The following is a 14,828-nucleotide window of genomic DNA, read 5'->3' as shown; positions in this document are numbered from 1 at the left end:
CTGTTTGTATATTTTGAAGATTAATCCCTTGTCAGTTGCATCGTTTGCAAATATTTTCTCCCATTCTGTGGGTTGTCTTTTCATTTTGTTTATGGTTTCCTTTGCTGTGCAAAAGCTTTTAAGTTTAATTATGTCCCATTTGTTTTTGCTTTTATTTTCATTACTCTGGGAGGTGGATCCAAAAAGATATTGCTGTGATTTATGTCATAGAGTGTTCTTTCTATGTTTTCCTCTAAGAGTTTTATAGTATCCAGTCTTACATTTAGGTCTTTAATCCATTTTGAGTTTTTTTTTGTGTGTATGGTGTTAGAGAATATTCTAATTTCATTCTTTTACATGTAGGTGCCCAGTTTTCCCAGCACCACTTACTGAAGAGACTGTCTTTTCTCTATTGTATATTCTTGCCTCTTTTGTTGTAGATTAATTGACCATAAGTGTGTGGGTTTGCTTCTGGGCTTTCTATCCTGTACCACTGATCTATATTTCTGTCTTTGTGCCAGTACTACACTGCTTTGATTACTGTAGCTTTATAGTATAGTCTGAAGTCAGGGAGCCTGATTCCTCCCTCTCTGTTTTTCTTTCTCAAGATTGATTTGGATATTCAGGATCTTTTGTGTTTCCATACAAATTTTAAGATTTTTTTGTTCTAAATCTGCAAAAAATCCCATAGGTCATTTGATAGGGATTGCATTGAATCTGTAGATTGCCTTGGGTAGTATAGTCATTTTGACGATATTGATTCTTCCAATCCAAGAACATGGTATATTTTTCCATTTGTTTGTGTCTTTGATTTCTTTCATCAGCATCTTATAGTTTTCAGAGTACAGGTTTTTTGCCTCCTTAGGTAGGTTTATTCCTAGGTATTTAATTCTTTTTATTGTGATAGTTAATGGGATTGTTTCTTTTTTTGGGGGGGGGAAGACCTTGTCTTTGTGCTACAAAGTCCATGTTTAATTTTTAAAAATTATTTAATATGATTTTCTTTCCGTATGAAACATGAAACTTGACAGGTTTCAGAACTAATTATCCCATTATTGTAGGACTATGGGAATTACTCTTTGATTTTCAAAAGAGAAAGTTAGATTTTTATTTTATTTTTTTCTGTTATTTCTGAGATATACATTTTAAAGTAATAACTAGAATTATGACTTATTATATCAGAACATATAAGATTTTTAGAAATTTCATGTAATGTCTGAAACATTTATATTAACATATTTCCATACAGATAAGCAAAGAAAGTTTAGTATTAGTTGTTCTTTTTATTTGTTTATTTCTTTTCTTATACTGCAGATTCTTATTAGTCATCAATTTTATACATGTCAATCCCAATCTCCCAATTCAGCACACCACCATCCCCACCCCACCGTGGTTTCCCCCCCTTGGTGTCCATACATTTGTTGTCTACATCTGTGTCTCAACTTCTGCCCTGCAAACCGGTTCATCTGTACCATTTTTCTAGGTTCCACACACATGCGTTAATATACAATATTTGTTTTTCTCTTTCTGACTTATTTCACTCTGTATGACAGTCTCTAGATCCATCCACGTCTCAACAAATGACTCAATTTCGTTCCTTTTTATGGCTGAGTAATATTCCATTGTATATATGTACCACAACTTCTTTATCTATTCATCTGTCGACAGGCATTTCGGTTGCTTCCGTGACCTGGCTATTGTGACTAGTGCTGCAATGAACATTGGGGTGCATGTATCTTTTTGAATTATGGTTTTCTCTGGGTATATGCCCAGTAGTGGGATTGCTGGATCATATGGTAATTCTCTTTTTAGTTTTTTAACGAACCTCCATACTGTTCTCCATAGTGGCTGTATCAATTTACATTCCCACCAACAGTGCAAGAGGGTTCCCTTTTCTCCACACCCTCTCCAGCATTTGTTGTTTGTAGATTTTCTGATGATGCCCATTCTAACAGGTGTGAAGTGATACCTCATTGTAGTTTTGATTTGCAGTTCTCTAATAATTAGTGATGTTGAGCAGCTTTTCAAGTGCTCCTTGGCCATCTGTATGTCTTCCTTGGAGAAATGTCTATTTAGGTCTTCTGCTCATTTTTGGATGGGGTTGTTTGTTCCTTTAATATTTAGCTGCATGAGCTGTTTATATATTTTGGAGATTAATCCTTTGTCCATTGATTCGTTTGCAAATATTTTCTCCCATTCTGAGGGTTGTGTTTTGGTCTTGTTTATGGTTTCCTTTGCTGTGCAAAAGCTTTGAAGTTTCATTAGGTCCCATTTGTTTATTTGTGTTCTTATTTCCATTACTGTAGGAGGTGGTTCAAAAAAGATCTTGCTGTGATTTATGTCAAAGAGTGTTCTGCCTATGTTTTCCTCTAAGAGTTTTATAGTGTCCGATCTTACATTTAGGTCTTTAATCAAATTGGAGTTTATTTTTGTGTATGGTGTTAGGGAGTGCTCTAATTTCATTCTTTTACATGTAGCTGTCCAGTTTTCCCAGCACCACTTATTGAAGAGACTGTCTTTTCTCCATTGTATATCTTTGCCTCCTCTTTCATAGATTAGTTGACCATAGGTGCGTGGCTTTATCTCTGGGCTTTCTATCTTGTTCCATTGATCTATGTTTCTATTTTTGTGCCAGTACCATATTGTCCTGATTACTGTAGCTTTGTAGTATAGTCTGAAGTCAGGGAGTCTGATTCCTCTAGCTCCGTTTTTTCCCCTCAAGACTGCTTTGGCTATTCGGGGTCTTTTGTGTCTCCATACAAATTTTAAGATGATTATTTGTTCTAGTTCCGTAAAAAATACCATTGGTAATTTGATAAGGATTGCACTGAATCTGTAGATTGCTTTGGGTCGTATAGTCATTTTCACAATATTGATTCTTCCAATTCAAGAACATGGTATATCTTTCCATCTGTTGGTATCATCTTTAATTTCTTTCATCAGTGTCTTATAGTTTTCTGCATACAGGTCTTTTGTTCTCCCTAGGTAGGTTTCTTCCTAGGTATTTTATCCTTTTTGTTGCAGTGGTACATGGGAGTGTTTCCATAATTTCTCTGTCAGATTTTTCATCATTAGTGTATAGGAATGCAAGAGATTTCTGTGCATTAATTTTGTATCCTGCAACTTTACCAAATTCATTGATTAGCTCTAGAAGTTTTCTGGTGGCATTTTTAGGATTCTCTATGTATAGTATCATGTCATCTACAAACAGTGACAGTTTTACTTTTTCGTTTCCAATTTGCATTCCTTTTATTTCTTTTTCTTCTCTGATTTCCGTGGCTAGGACCTCCAAAACTATGTTGAATAATAGTGGTGAGAGTGGACATCCTTGTCTCATTCCTGATCTTAGAGGAAATGCTTTCAGTTTTTCACCCTTGAGAATGGTGTTTGCTGTGGGTTTGTCATATATGACCTTTATTATGTTGAGGTAGATTCCCTCTATGCCCACTTTCTGGAGAGTTTTTATCATAAATGAGTGTTGAATTTTGTCAAAAGCTTTTTCTGCATCTGTTGAGATGATCATATGGTTTTTATTCTTCAATTTGTTAATATGGTGTATCACATTGATTGATTTGCGTATATTGAAGAATTCTTGCATCCCTGGGATAAATCCCACTTGATCGTGGTGTATGATCCTTTTAATGTGTTGTTGGATTCTGTTTGGTAGTATTTTGTTGAGGATTTTTGCATCTATGTTCATCAGTGATATTGGTCTGTAATTTTCTTTTTTTGTAGTATCTTCGTCTGGTTTTGGTATCAGGGTGATGGTGGCCTCATAGAATGAGTTTGGGAGTGTTCCTTCCTCTACAATTTTTTGGAAGAGTTTGAGAAGGATGGATGTTAGCTCTTCTGTAAATGTTTGACAGAATTCACCTGTGAAGCCATCTGGTCCTGGACTTTTGTTTGTTGGAAGATTTTTAATCACAGTTTCAACTTCATTATTTGTTATGGTCTGTTCATATTTTCTATTTCTTTCTGGTTCAGTCTTGGAAGGTTATACCTTTCTAAGAATTTATCCATTTCTTCCAGATTGTCCATTTTATTGGCATAGAGTTGCTTGTAGTATTCTTTTAGGATGCTTTGTAGTTCTGTGCTGCCTTTTGTACCTTCTCCTTTTTCATTTCTAACTTTACTGATTTGAGTCCTCTTCCTCTTTTTCTTGATGAGTTTGGATAATGGTTTATCCATTTTATTTATCTTCTCAAAGAACCAGCTTTTAGTTTTATTGATCTTTGCTATTGTTTTCTTTTTTTCTATTTCATTTATTTCTGCTCTGATCTTTATGATTTCTTTCCTTCTGCTAACGTTGGGTTTTGTTTGTTCTTCTTTCTCTAGTTCCTTTAGGTGTAAGGTTAGATTGTTTACTTGAGATTTTTCTTGTTTCTTGAGGTAGGCTTGTATAGCTATAAACTTCCCTCTTAGAACTGCTTTTGCTGCATCCCATAGGTTTTGGATTGTCATGTTTTCATTGTCATTTGTCTGTAGGTATTTTTTGATTTCCGCTTTGATTTCTTCAGTGATCCCTTGGTTATTTAGTAACGTATTGTTTAGCCTCCATGTGTTTGTGTTTTTTATGTTTTTTTCCCTGTAATTCATTTCTAATCTCATAGCATTGTGGTCAGAAAAGATGCTTGATATGATTTCAATTTTCTTAAATTTACTGAGGCTTGATTTGTGACCCAAGATGTGATCTATCCTGGAGAATGTTCCATGTGCACTTGAGAAGAAAGTGTAATCTGTTTTTGGATGGAATGTCCTATAAATATCAATTAAATCTATCTGGTCTATTGTGTCATTTAAAGCTTGTATTTCCTTATTTATTTTCATTTTGCATGATCTGTCCATTGGTGTAAGTGAGGTGTTAAAGTTCCCCACTATTATTGTGTTACTGTCGATTTCCTCTTTTATAGCTGTTAACAGTTGCCTTATGTATTGAGGTGCTCCTATGTTGGGTGCATATATATTTATAATTGTTATATCTTCTTCTTGGATTGATCCCTTGATCATTATGTAGTGTCCTTCCTTGTCTCTTGTAACATTCTTTATTTTAAAGTCTATTTTATCTGATATGAGTATTGCTACTCCAGCCTTCTTTTGACTTCCATTTGCATGGAATATCTTTTTCCATCCCCTCACTTTCAGTCTGTATGTGTCCCTAGGTCTGAAGTGGGTCTCTTGTAGACAGCATATATATGGGTCTTGTTTTTGTATCCATTCAGCAAGCCTGTGTCTTTTGGTTGGAGCATTTAATCCATTTACGTTTAAGGTCATTATCGATATGTATGTTCCTATTACCATTTTCTTAATTGTTTTAGGTTTGTTTTTGTAGGTCCTTTTCTTCTCTTGTGTTTCCCACTTAGAGAAGTTCCTTTAGCATTTGTTGTAGAGCTGGTTTGGTGGTGTTGAATTCTCTTAGCTTTTGCTTGTCTGTAAAGCTTTTGATTTCTCCATCGAATTTGAATGAAATCCTTGCTGGGTAGAGTCATATTGGTTGTAGGTTCTTCCCTTTCATCACTTTAAATATATCATGCCACTCCCTTCTGGCTTGTAGAGTTTCTGCTGAGAAGTCAGCTGTTAACCTTATGGGAGTTCCCTTGTATGTTATTTGTCGTTTTTCCCTTGCTGCTTTCAATAATTTTTGTTTGTCTTTAATTTTTGCCATTTTGATTACTATGTGTCTCGGCATGTTTCTCCTTGGGCTTATCCTGTATGAGACTCACTGTGCTTCCTGGACTTGGGTGGCTATTTTCTTTCCCATGTTAGGGAAGTTTTCGACTATAATCTCTTCAAATATTTTCTCTGGTCCTTTCTCTCTCTCTTCTCCTTCCGGGACCCCTATAATGCGAGTGTTGTTGCGTTTAATGTTGTCCCAGAGGTCTCTTAGGCTGTCTTCATTTCTTTTCATTCTTTTTTCTTTAGTCTGTTCTGCAACAGTGAATTCCACCATTCTGTCTTCCAGGTCACTTATCCGTTCTTCTCTCTCAGTTATTCTGCTATTGATTCCTTCTAGTGTAGTTTTCATTTCAGTTATTGTATTGGTCATCTCTGTTTGTTTGTTCTTTAATTCTTCTACGTCTTTGTTAAACATTTCTTGCATCTTCTCGATCTTTGCCTCCATTGTTTTTCCGAGGTCCTGGATCATCTTCACTATCATTATTCTGAATTCTTTTTCTGGAAGGTTACCTATCTTCACTTCATTTAGTTGTTTTTCTGGGGTTTTAACTTGTTCCTTCATCTGCTATATAGCCCTCTGCCTTTTCATCTTGTCTATCTTTCTGTGAATGTGGTTTTTGTTCCACAGGCTGCAGGATTGTAGTTCTTCTTGCTTCTGCTGTCTGCCCTCTGGTGGATGAGGCTATCTAAGAGGGTTGATGGGAGGGACTGGTTGGGATTGTTTCTTTAATTTCTCTTTCTGATCTTTCGTTATTAGTGTATAGAAATGCAACAGATTTCTGTGCATTTATTTTGTATCCTGCAACTTTACCGAATTCATTGATGAGCTCTAGTAATTTTCTGATAGCGTCTTTAGGATTTTCTATGTATAGTATCATGTCATCTGCAAACAGTGACAGTTTTACTTCTTCTTTTCCAATTTGGATTCCTTTTATTTGTTTTTTTTCTCCGATTGCCATGGCTAGGATTTACAAAAGTAGATTGAATGAAAGTGAGGAGAGTGGACATCCTTGTCTCGTTTCTGATCTTTCAGCTTTTCATCATTGAGCATGATGTTAGCTGTAGGCTTGTTATATATGGCCTTTATTATGTTGAGGTATGTTCCTGCCATGCCCACTTTCTGGCGAGTTTTTATCATAAATGGGTGTTGGATTTTGTCAAAAGCTTTTTCTGCATCCATTGAGGTGATTATATGGTTTTTATTCTTCAGGTTGTTAATCTGGTATATCACACTGATTGATTTGTGGATATTGAAAAATCCTTGCATCCCTGGGATAAATCCCACTTGATCGTGGTGTATGATCCTTTAATGTATTGTTGGACTTGGTTTGCTAGTGTTTTGTTGAGGGTTCTTGCTTCTATGTTCATCAGTGATATTGGCCTGTAATTTTCTTTTTTTGTGGTGTCTTTGTCTGATTTTGGTATCAGGGTGATAGAGGATCATAGAATGAGTTTGGGAGTGTTCCCTCCTCCCTCTTTTTAAAAATAGTTTCAGAAGGATAGGTGTTAGCTCTTCTCTAAATGTTTGATAGAATTCACCTGTGATGCCATCTAGTCCTGGATTTTTGTTTGTAGGGGTTCTAAAATCACTGTTTCAATTTCAGTGCTTGTGATTGGTCTGTTCATATTTTCTCTTCCTGGTTCAGTTCTGGAAGATTGTACCTTTCTAAGAATTTGTCTATTTCTTCTAGGTTGTCCATTTTACTGGCATATAGTTGCTTGTACAGTAGTCTCTTATGATCCTTTGTATTTCTGTGGTGTCAGTTGTAACTTCTCCTTCTTCATTTCTAATTTTACTGATTTAAGCCCTCTCCCTTTTTTTCTTGATGAGTCTGGCTAAAGGTTTATCAATTTTGTTTATCTTTTCCAAGAACCAGCTTTTAGTTTCATTGGTCTTTTCTATTGTTTTCTTCATCTCTATTTCATTTATTTCTGCTCTGATCTTTATGATTTCTTTCCTTCTACTAACTTTGGGTTTTGTTTGTTCTTCTTTGTCTAGTTGCTTTTGGTGTAAAGTTAGGTTGCTTATTTGGGATTTTTCTTGTTTCCTGAGGTAAGATTGTATTGTTGTAAACTTCCCTCTTAGGACTGCTTTTTCTGTGTCTCGTAGGTTTTAGATCACTGTGTTTTCATTTTCATTTTTCTCTAGGTATTTTTTTGATTTTTTCTTTGCTTTTCTCAGTGATCCATTGACTGTTTAGTAGCATATTTTTTAGCCTCCACCTATTTGTGTTTTTTACAGTTTTTTTTTCTTGTAATTCATTTCTAACCTCATAGCATTGTGGTCAGAAAAGATGCTTGATATGATTTCAATTTTCTTAAATATTGAGGCTTGCTTAATGGCCCAGCATGTGATCTATCCTTGAGAATGTTCCATATGCACTTGAGAAGAATGTGTATTTTGCTTCTTTTGGATGGAATAGTCTATAAATATCAATTAAGTCCATCTGGTCTAATGTCATTACGGCCTGTGTTTCCTTATTGATTTTCTGTCTGGATGATCTGTCCATTGATGAAAGTGGGGTGTTAAAGTCCCCCACTCTTATTGTGTTACTGTCGATTTCTCTCTTTATGGCTGTTAGTATTTGCTTTATATATTGTGGTGCTCCTATAATGAGTGCGTATAACTATTTACGATAGTTATATCTTCTTCTTGGGTTGATCTCTGATCATTATGTAGTGTCCTTCTTTGTCTCTTATAACAGTCTTTAGTTTAAAATGTATTTCGTCTGATATGAGTATTGCTATTCCAGCTTTCTTTTGATTTACATTTGCGTGGAATACCTTCTTCCCTCCTCTCACTTTCAGTCTGTATGTGTCCCTAGGTCTGAAGTGGGTCTCTTGTAGACAGCATATATATGGGTATTGTTTTTGTATCCATTCAGCAGTCAGTGTCTTTTGGTTGGAGCATTTAATCCACTTACATTTAAGGTGATTACCAATATGTATGTTCTTTTTTTTTTTTTTTTTTTTGTCCACACTTTGCAACATGTGGGATCTTAGTTCCCTGAATAGGGATCAAGCCCATGCCCACTGCATTGGAAGTGCAGAGTCTTAACCACTGGACTGCCAGTGAAGTCCCCCAGTATGTATGTTCTTATTTCTATTTTGTTAATTGTTTTGGGATTGTTTTCATAGGTCTTTTTTCTTCTCTTCCTCTTTTGTTGTCTTCTCTTGTGATTTGATGACTGTCTTTAGTGTTGTGTTTGGATTACTTTTTCTTTTTTGTGTGTATATCTATTGTTGATTTTTGGTTTGCAGCTACCATGAGGTTTTGATATAGCAGTCTATATATATACAGGAAGTTGCTGGTCTCTTAATTTCAAATGCATTTTCAATATCCTGCATTTGTACTGTCCTCTTCTCATGATTGCTGCTTTTGATATCATATTTGTGTGTGGATGATTTCCTATATTTACTGTATGTTTGCCTTTACCAGTGAGCTTTCCCATTTGTAATTTACTTGTTTCTATTTGTGGGCTTTTCTTTTCTACCTAGAGAAGTTCTTTTAGCATTTGTTGTAAAGCTGGTTTGGTGGTGCTGAATTCTCTTAGCTTTTGCTTGTCTGTAAAGCTTTTGATTTCTCCATCGACTGTGAATGAGAGCATTGCTGGTTAGAGTATTCTTGGTTGTAGGTTTTTCCCTTTCATCACTTTAAATATATCATGACACTCCCTTCCGGGCTGCAGAGTTTCTGCTGAAAAATCAGCTGATAACCTTATGAGGATTCCCTTGTATGTTATTTGTTGCTTTCCCCTTGTTGTTTTTAATATTTTCTATTTGTCTTTAATTTTTGTCAATATGATTAATATGTGTCTCGGCAGGTTCCTCCTTGGGTTTATCCTGTATGGGACTCTCTGTGCTTCCTGGACTTGGGTGACTGTTTCCTTTCCCATGTTAGGGAAGTTTTTGGCTATTATTTCTTCAAATATTTTCTCAGGTCCTTTCTCTTTCTCCTGTCCTTCTGGGACCCCTATAATGGGAATGTTGGTGTGTTTAATGTTGTCCCAGAGGTCTTGTAGACTGTCCTCATTTCTTTTCATTGTTTTTTCTTTATCCTGTTCTGTGGCAATGATTTCCACCATTCTGTCTTCCACCTCACTTATACATTCCTCTGCCTCATTAATTCTGCTATTGATTCCTTCTAGTGTATTTTTCCTTTCAGTTTTTTTATTGTTCATCTGTTTGTTCTTTAAATTTTCTAGCTCTTTGTTAAACATATCTTGTATCTTCTTGGTCTGTGCTTCCATTCTTTTTCTGAGATCTTGGATCATCTTTAATTACGCTGAGTTCTTTTTTGGGTAGATTGCCTATCTTCACTTCACTTAGTTGTTCTAGGGTTTTATCTGGAACATATTCCTCTGCTGTCTCATTTTGTCTAACTTTATGTGTTTGCTGTCCTACAGTCTGCAGGATTATAGTTCCTCTTGCTCCTGGTGTCTGCCCCCTGGTAGATGAGGCTGGTCTAAGAGCCTTGTACAGGCTTCCTGTTGGGAGGGACTCATGCCTGCCCACTGGTGGGTGGTGGGTCTTGTCCCTCTAGTGGGTAGGGCCATGTCAAATGGTGTGTTTATAGGCAGCTGTGGGCTCAGGAAGACTTTAAGCAGCCTTAACGTCTGCTGAAGGGTGGGGCTGCATTCCTACCCTGTTGGTTGTTTGGCCTGAGGCATCCCAACATTATGGGTAGCCTTTGGGCTGTTGGGTAGGGCCAGGTCTTGGCATCAAAATGGCGGCCTCCAGGACAGCTTACACCAATGAGTACTCCCCAGTACCTCTGCCACCAGTGTCCTTGTCTGCACAGTGAGCCACAGCCACCTCCTGCCTCTCCAGGACACTCTCCAAGATCAGCAGGTAGGTCTTGCCCAGGATCTTATGAAGTCACTGCTTTTTCCACTGGGTCCCAGTGCACATGAAATCTTGTGTGCGCCCTCCAAGAGTGGCATTTCTGTTTCCCCCAGTTCTGTGGAGTTTCTGCGATGAAGCCCCTCTGACCTTCAAAGCCAAATGCTCTGGGGGCTCCTCCTCCCAATTCCACATCCCCATACTGGGGAGCCTGACCTGGGGCTCAGAACTCTCACTTCTGTGGGAGAACCTCTGCGATATAATTATTTTAGTTTGTGGGTCGCCCACCTGGTGGGTATGGGATTTGATTATATCACGAATGGAACCCTCCTACCATCTCATTGTGGCTTCTTTTTTGTCTTTGGAAGTAGATTATCTTTTTGGTAGGTTCCAGTCATTTTTTGTCGATGGTCATTCAGCTGTTAGTTTTGATTTTGGTGTTTTCGTGAGGTGGGTGAGCTCAGGTCCTTCTACTCTGCCATCTTTCTGGGGATCTCTCTGAGGGTTCTGTCAAAATGCAGATTCTGAATCTGTAGGTCTGCAGTAGGACCTGAGAGTCTGTGTTTCTTCCAGGCTCCCAGAAAAGGTAGCTAATATTGATCTGTGTGCTTTGAGCAGCAAGACTGTAGTGAGGATAACACCAAGCTTCTGAAACGAATTTGTCTTAAATGATAATACTGTTACTGGTTTGTTCTTAAAGGATATGATAAGATACAGATGAACATCCATATGGAACAGATGTGTAGGGCAGGGCTTGGGGAAAGCGTGCAGAGCTTCCATGACCTCTCTGGGCACCCCTGCTTGTTCCCCTCCCTAGATGCTCCCCCCTTGTTTCTGTAATTTGCAATTCACTGAAAAGAACAGAATTAGGATTTGGAACCTGAAGAGCCTTAAGACCTAACTCTGTGCATGTTTGTGGACACGTGTGCAGGTGCAATGCTAAGTTACAAGCATCTTTATTTCAGAGCTGTACTAACATATTAACAGTCTCACCTATTGGTGAGAATAAGACATTCGCATGCCTCTAAAATGTATGGTGCTTTTTCTAAAATACTCGATTTGGACATTACAATTTTAATCAAGTTATGTCTAAGTTGCAGTGCACCTGTCTGAATTGTTTTATGCCCGTGGGTAAAGTGTATCATGTTTTGGGACTAGAAAGCATGGAGGTATGAGGAGGTGTTTCTCTTATCCCAGAAGCATCTGTTTGATATCTGCCCTCTCCTTTGGGTGGATATCTCTACCTCTCCTCTCCCCTCCTCTCCATCCCTGTTCCTTGGGAAGTGAAAATTAACACTTCAGTAAGAGAGGCACAACACAATACCCAAGGAGATTTGACTGCAGCTCTGAAGTCATTGATTGTTGGGCTCAAATGGGGCAGGTCTGCAGCTTCAAAGGGCCTTTCTCTTATACTCAAGGGAGAGAAGGTTAAGAAATAGTGGAAAAGTAGAAGAAATCTTTCACATTAACAAATCTGTTTTTTTTTTAAATAAACAGAAAAAAACCCATTACTTCCCATGACTACAGATTATATTACTGAAATCTCCATTTTTTAAAAGAGTAACCCATCATGGTGGTTCTTTGCTGGGTAAGAGGCCATGGTGGAAAATTCAGTCACGACTGGTCAGTCCTTTCTACTGTGGGTCCCAGCAGAACTCTGAGAGTTGGCTAGTGTTGTTAACCACAGAGACCTGCATTATGCAAGACTTTTTTTCAGAGAGATTGTGATTCAGTTTCTTTTCTACAAATCATGGAGAATCATCTTTAAGGTAAGGTGAAAATCATCAGAAGAGTATGTTGACAGCAATGTCCAGAAAGTCTTTAAAATGAGTGAATAGTTGTACCTATGGTAACATTAAAAAAATCTTGGGTCAGGCTCTGTTGCAGGGTACTTCTAGAAAATTACTACTTATGATTTAGTTGGTGCATGTTACGAAAGCAAGTTATATTTGTTAATCTAAGAAGTATGAGTAGGAAGACCATAGAGATTAGATTGTTATGTGTCTCCATGACCCTGTTTTTTGAGTGGGGTGAAGAATAGATGGGTTTTGGTGAAAGAACAAAAACTCTTACTACTTTTTCCTGATCATTATGGGTCTATTTCAGAATGTTAAGGATGACAACCTAATGATAGGTTATGGACAATGAGAGCTCTTGTTCTTCTCTGATTTCTCTCTTTGATCCCAGTGAGCACTGGTTGAGGGTCACAGTCTTTGGTGTCCACTTCAAGAGGTTCCAGAGACCTCCTGCTCCCCAGGGTCACTGTACTTGCCTCACAACCCCACTGGCTGCCATTCATGGAACACATAGGAGTGTGGCACCCCTTGGGGTTGTCACCGTGGCAACCCACACACAAAACTATAAATGTGTCAACGGCAAAAATCTTCATTAAGCAGAAATAAAACCTGTGGTCAATATGTATTTTTTTCTTTTAGTCTAAAGGCAGTTCTGAACAGAGTATTAACCGAGATTACATCACAAAAACTTTAAATGTATTTACAGAGTGAATAAGTTACACAGATAAACTTTGAATATGTTTCTAATGTGCAACAGGTTTACATGCACACAGCTAACACTTGACAGCATTAAGTTTAAGGAGAAAACTTAAGAATGGCCCTTTACATATATATTACAAATAAAATGACATTTCTTAAGAAACGAAGTGACAACTCATATTTTACCGTTATGATTCTACTTCCAGCTATCCAAACGGATATTAAAATATGCATGCGTAACAGGTGGAAAGACTTGGAATTTATAATGTTGAATGTCTTTAACTTTTTTCTACAAAATGGCCAAGTTGGTTAAAATTAACACTCATCCTTCTGTAGTATAAATATGCTCATAAAAGCAACCTTATAGTAAAAAGCAGCCAAGATCCTTTAGAAAAAGGTCTCTCTGGACCATTTTTGGTGCGAGGGTCCTAATCACAGACCCCTGCAAAGAGATCCAGGGCTTTCGAAACAGTAGCCTAGCAACATAAGAAAGGTACTTCATAGCAGCTCCTGTTAGATACAGTAATTGTATTCAAATTTCAGTGTACATTAAATTGTCCATTTACAATTCCCTTTTCACATATACAGGCTGTCAGCTTTTGACTGTCTTACAATTTTCAGTGGCCAGCTTCATTCTGCCTGTCCCTTCCTCAGCCCACCAAAAAAAGAAGAAAAAAAAAAGAAAAGGAAAGAATGTACAAGTTTTAGAATATAAAATATTTTTAGCGAAGAAAACATTGCACTTTTGCCAATCTAAAATTGTTTCTAGAAAGGAAGGTACTGTTCAGAGTAGTCGGCTTTGGTATGCAATGGAAGTCACATCTTCAGTAGTGAGTTGCATTTGCTCAGTAAAATAACACATTTGTGCCACACAGCATGACGGATGGAGGCTGTTCCAGAATGTCCTATGCTACCTTGGTTCTTATAGTATTGCTACACGTGGGAAGTTCTGCCATCCTCTTTAGAAAAAGTCCTACAGGTAACAAGAGGGAGAACAGTCTGACCAAGCCTTTTGAAGGCTGAGAAGACACTGAATGACGTCACCCCAGCATGGCAGCACCCCCAGCTTGGCACCCATGGGGGACGGAAGGCTCCTGTCAGAGACTAGTGCCGGAAACACTGGAGTCTGGAAGGAAAGCGGTGAGGACCCGGTAGCTCTGGGCCCTGCGGATCATGTCCCGGATCTCCATGTTCAGCTCCATCAGCTTGGTGCAGATCTCGGTCAGGCTCTGGTTAGACCCCACCAGTGCGTAAGTACCTGTTTGTCCCAGAGTTTGATGACGGAAATAAATATTCAGTAGTGTCTGGACCTCATCGTCAGAACTGCTTCCAAAGATGTCATTGGGCCACAGACTTCTGCAGTCAGAAAAGAAGAGCAAATTAGAGGCACCATTATTCACAAGGTTGAGATGTTATGAGTCTTTATTAGTATAAGAAAATTGCTCTTTTAATACAAAAGCTTTTGTTGAGATATAATTCACAAACTATACAATTCACTATCTAAAATACACAGTCCTGTGGCTTTTTTAGTAATATTCAGAGTTGTGCAGACATCACATGATCAGTTTTAGAATATTGAATATTATTGGTTTTGATAAAATATCTAAAGTAAAAAAATATCAGAATGGAATCCCATAATCTTAAAATATTTATTTGCTATAGCATTCTGGTTACAATGAATGTGAATATACTATCAAAATATAGGGAGAAAAAACCCAAAGAGGCTACATTCAAATAATTAGTTTTAAAATTATGTTGGCGTATACTTTGAAGTGTTTGAACATTTTAGAGATGACAGATGACCAGAACCGAAACCAACACTTTAAACAATAAGTTCTG

The 14,828-nt window shown here is 37.5% G+C and overlaps 2 protein-coding genes across 6 annotated transcripts in view; one reads left to right on the top strand and one right to left on the bottom strand.

Moving 5' to 3' along the window:
* Positions 1–12,752, top strand: part of ZAR1L (zygote arrest 1 like) — a 72,791-nt gene extending 60,039 nt beyond the window's left edge. Inside the window, exon 4 of the mRNA XM_082366296.1 lies at positions 10,454–12,752. Within this exon, the coding sequence (XP_082222422.1) occupies positions 10,454–10,456 (3 nt within the window). The 3' untranslated portion in view covers positions 10,457–12,752. The remainder of the gene's footprint in view (positions 1–10,453) is intronic.
* Positions 12,753–12,893: 141 nt separating this feature from the next.
* FRY (FRY microtubule binding protein) overlaps positions 12,894–14,828 on the bottom strand; it is a 329,207-nt gene continuing 327,272 nt past the window's right edge. For all 5 annotated transcript variants that reach the window (XM_082366277.1, XM_082366278.1, XM_082366279.1 and 2 more), the window contains one exon: positions 12,894–14,345. In XM_082366277.1, coding sequence (XP_082222403.1) covers positions 14,087–14,345 — 259 coding nt within the window. In that variant the 3' untranslated portion in view covers positions 12,894–14,086. The remainder of the gene's footprint in view (positions 14,346–14,828) is intronic.

Source organism: Balaenoptera borealis (genome assembly GCF_965194805.1).
Source record: "Balaenoptera borealis genome assembly, chromosome: 18".
Lineage (NCBI taxonomy): Eukaryota > Metazoa > Chordata > Mammalia > Artiodactyla > Balaenopteridae > Balaenoptera > Balaenoptera borealis.
This window is presented reverse-complemented; position numbering and strand designations above follow the sequence as displayed.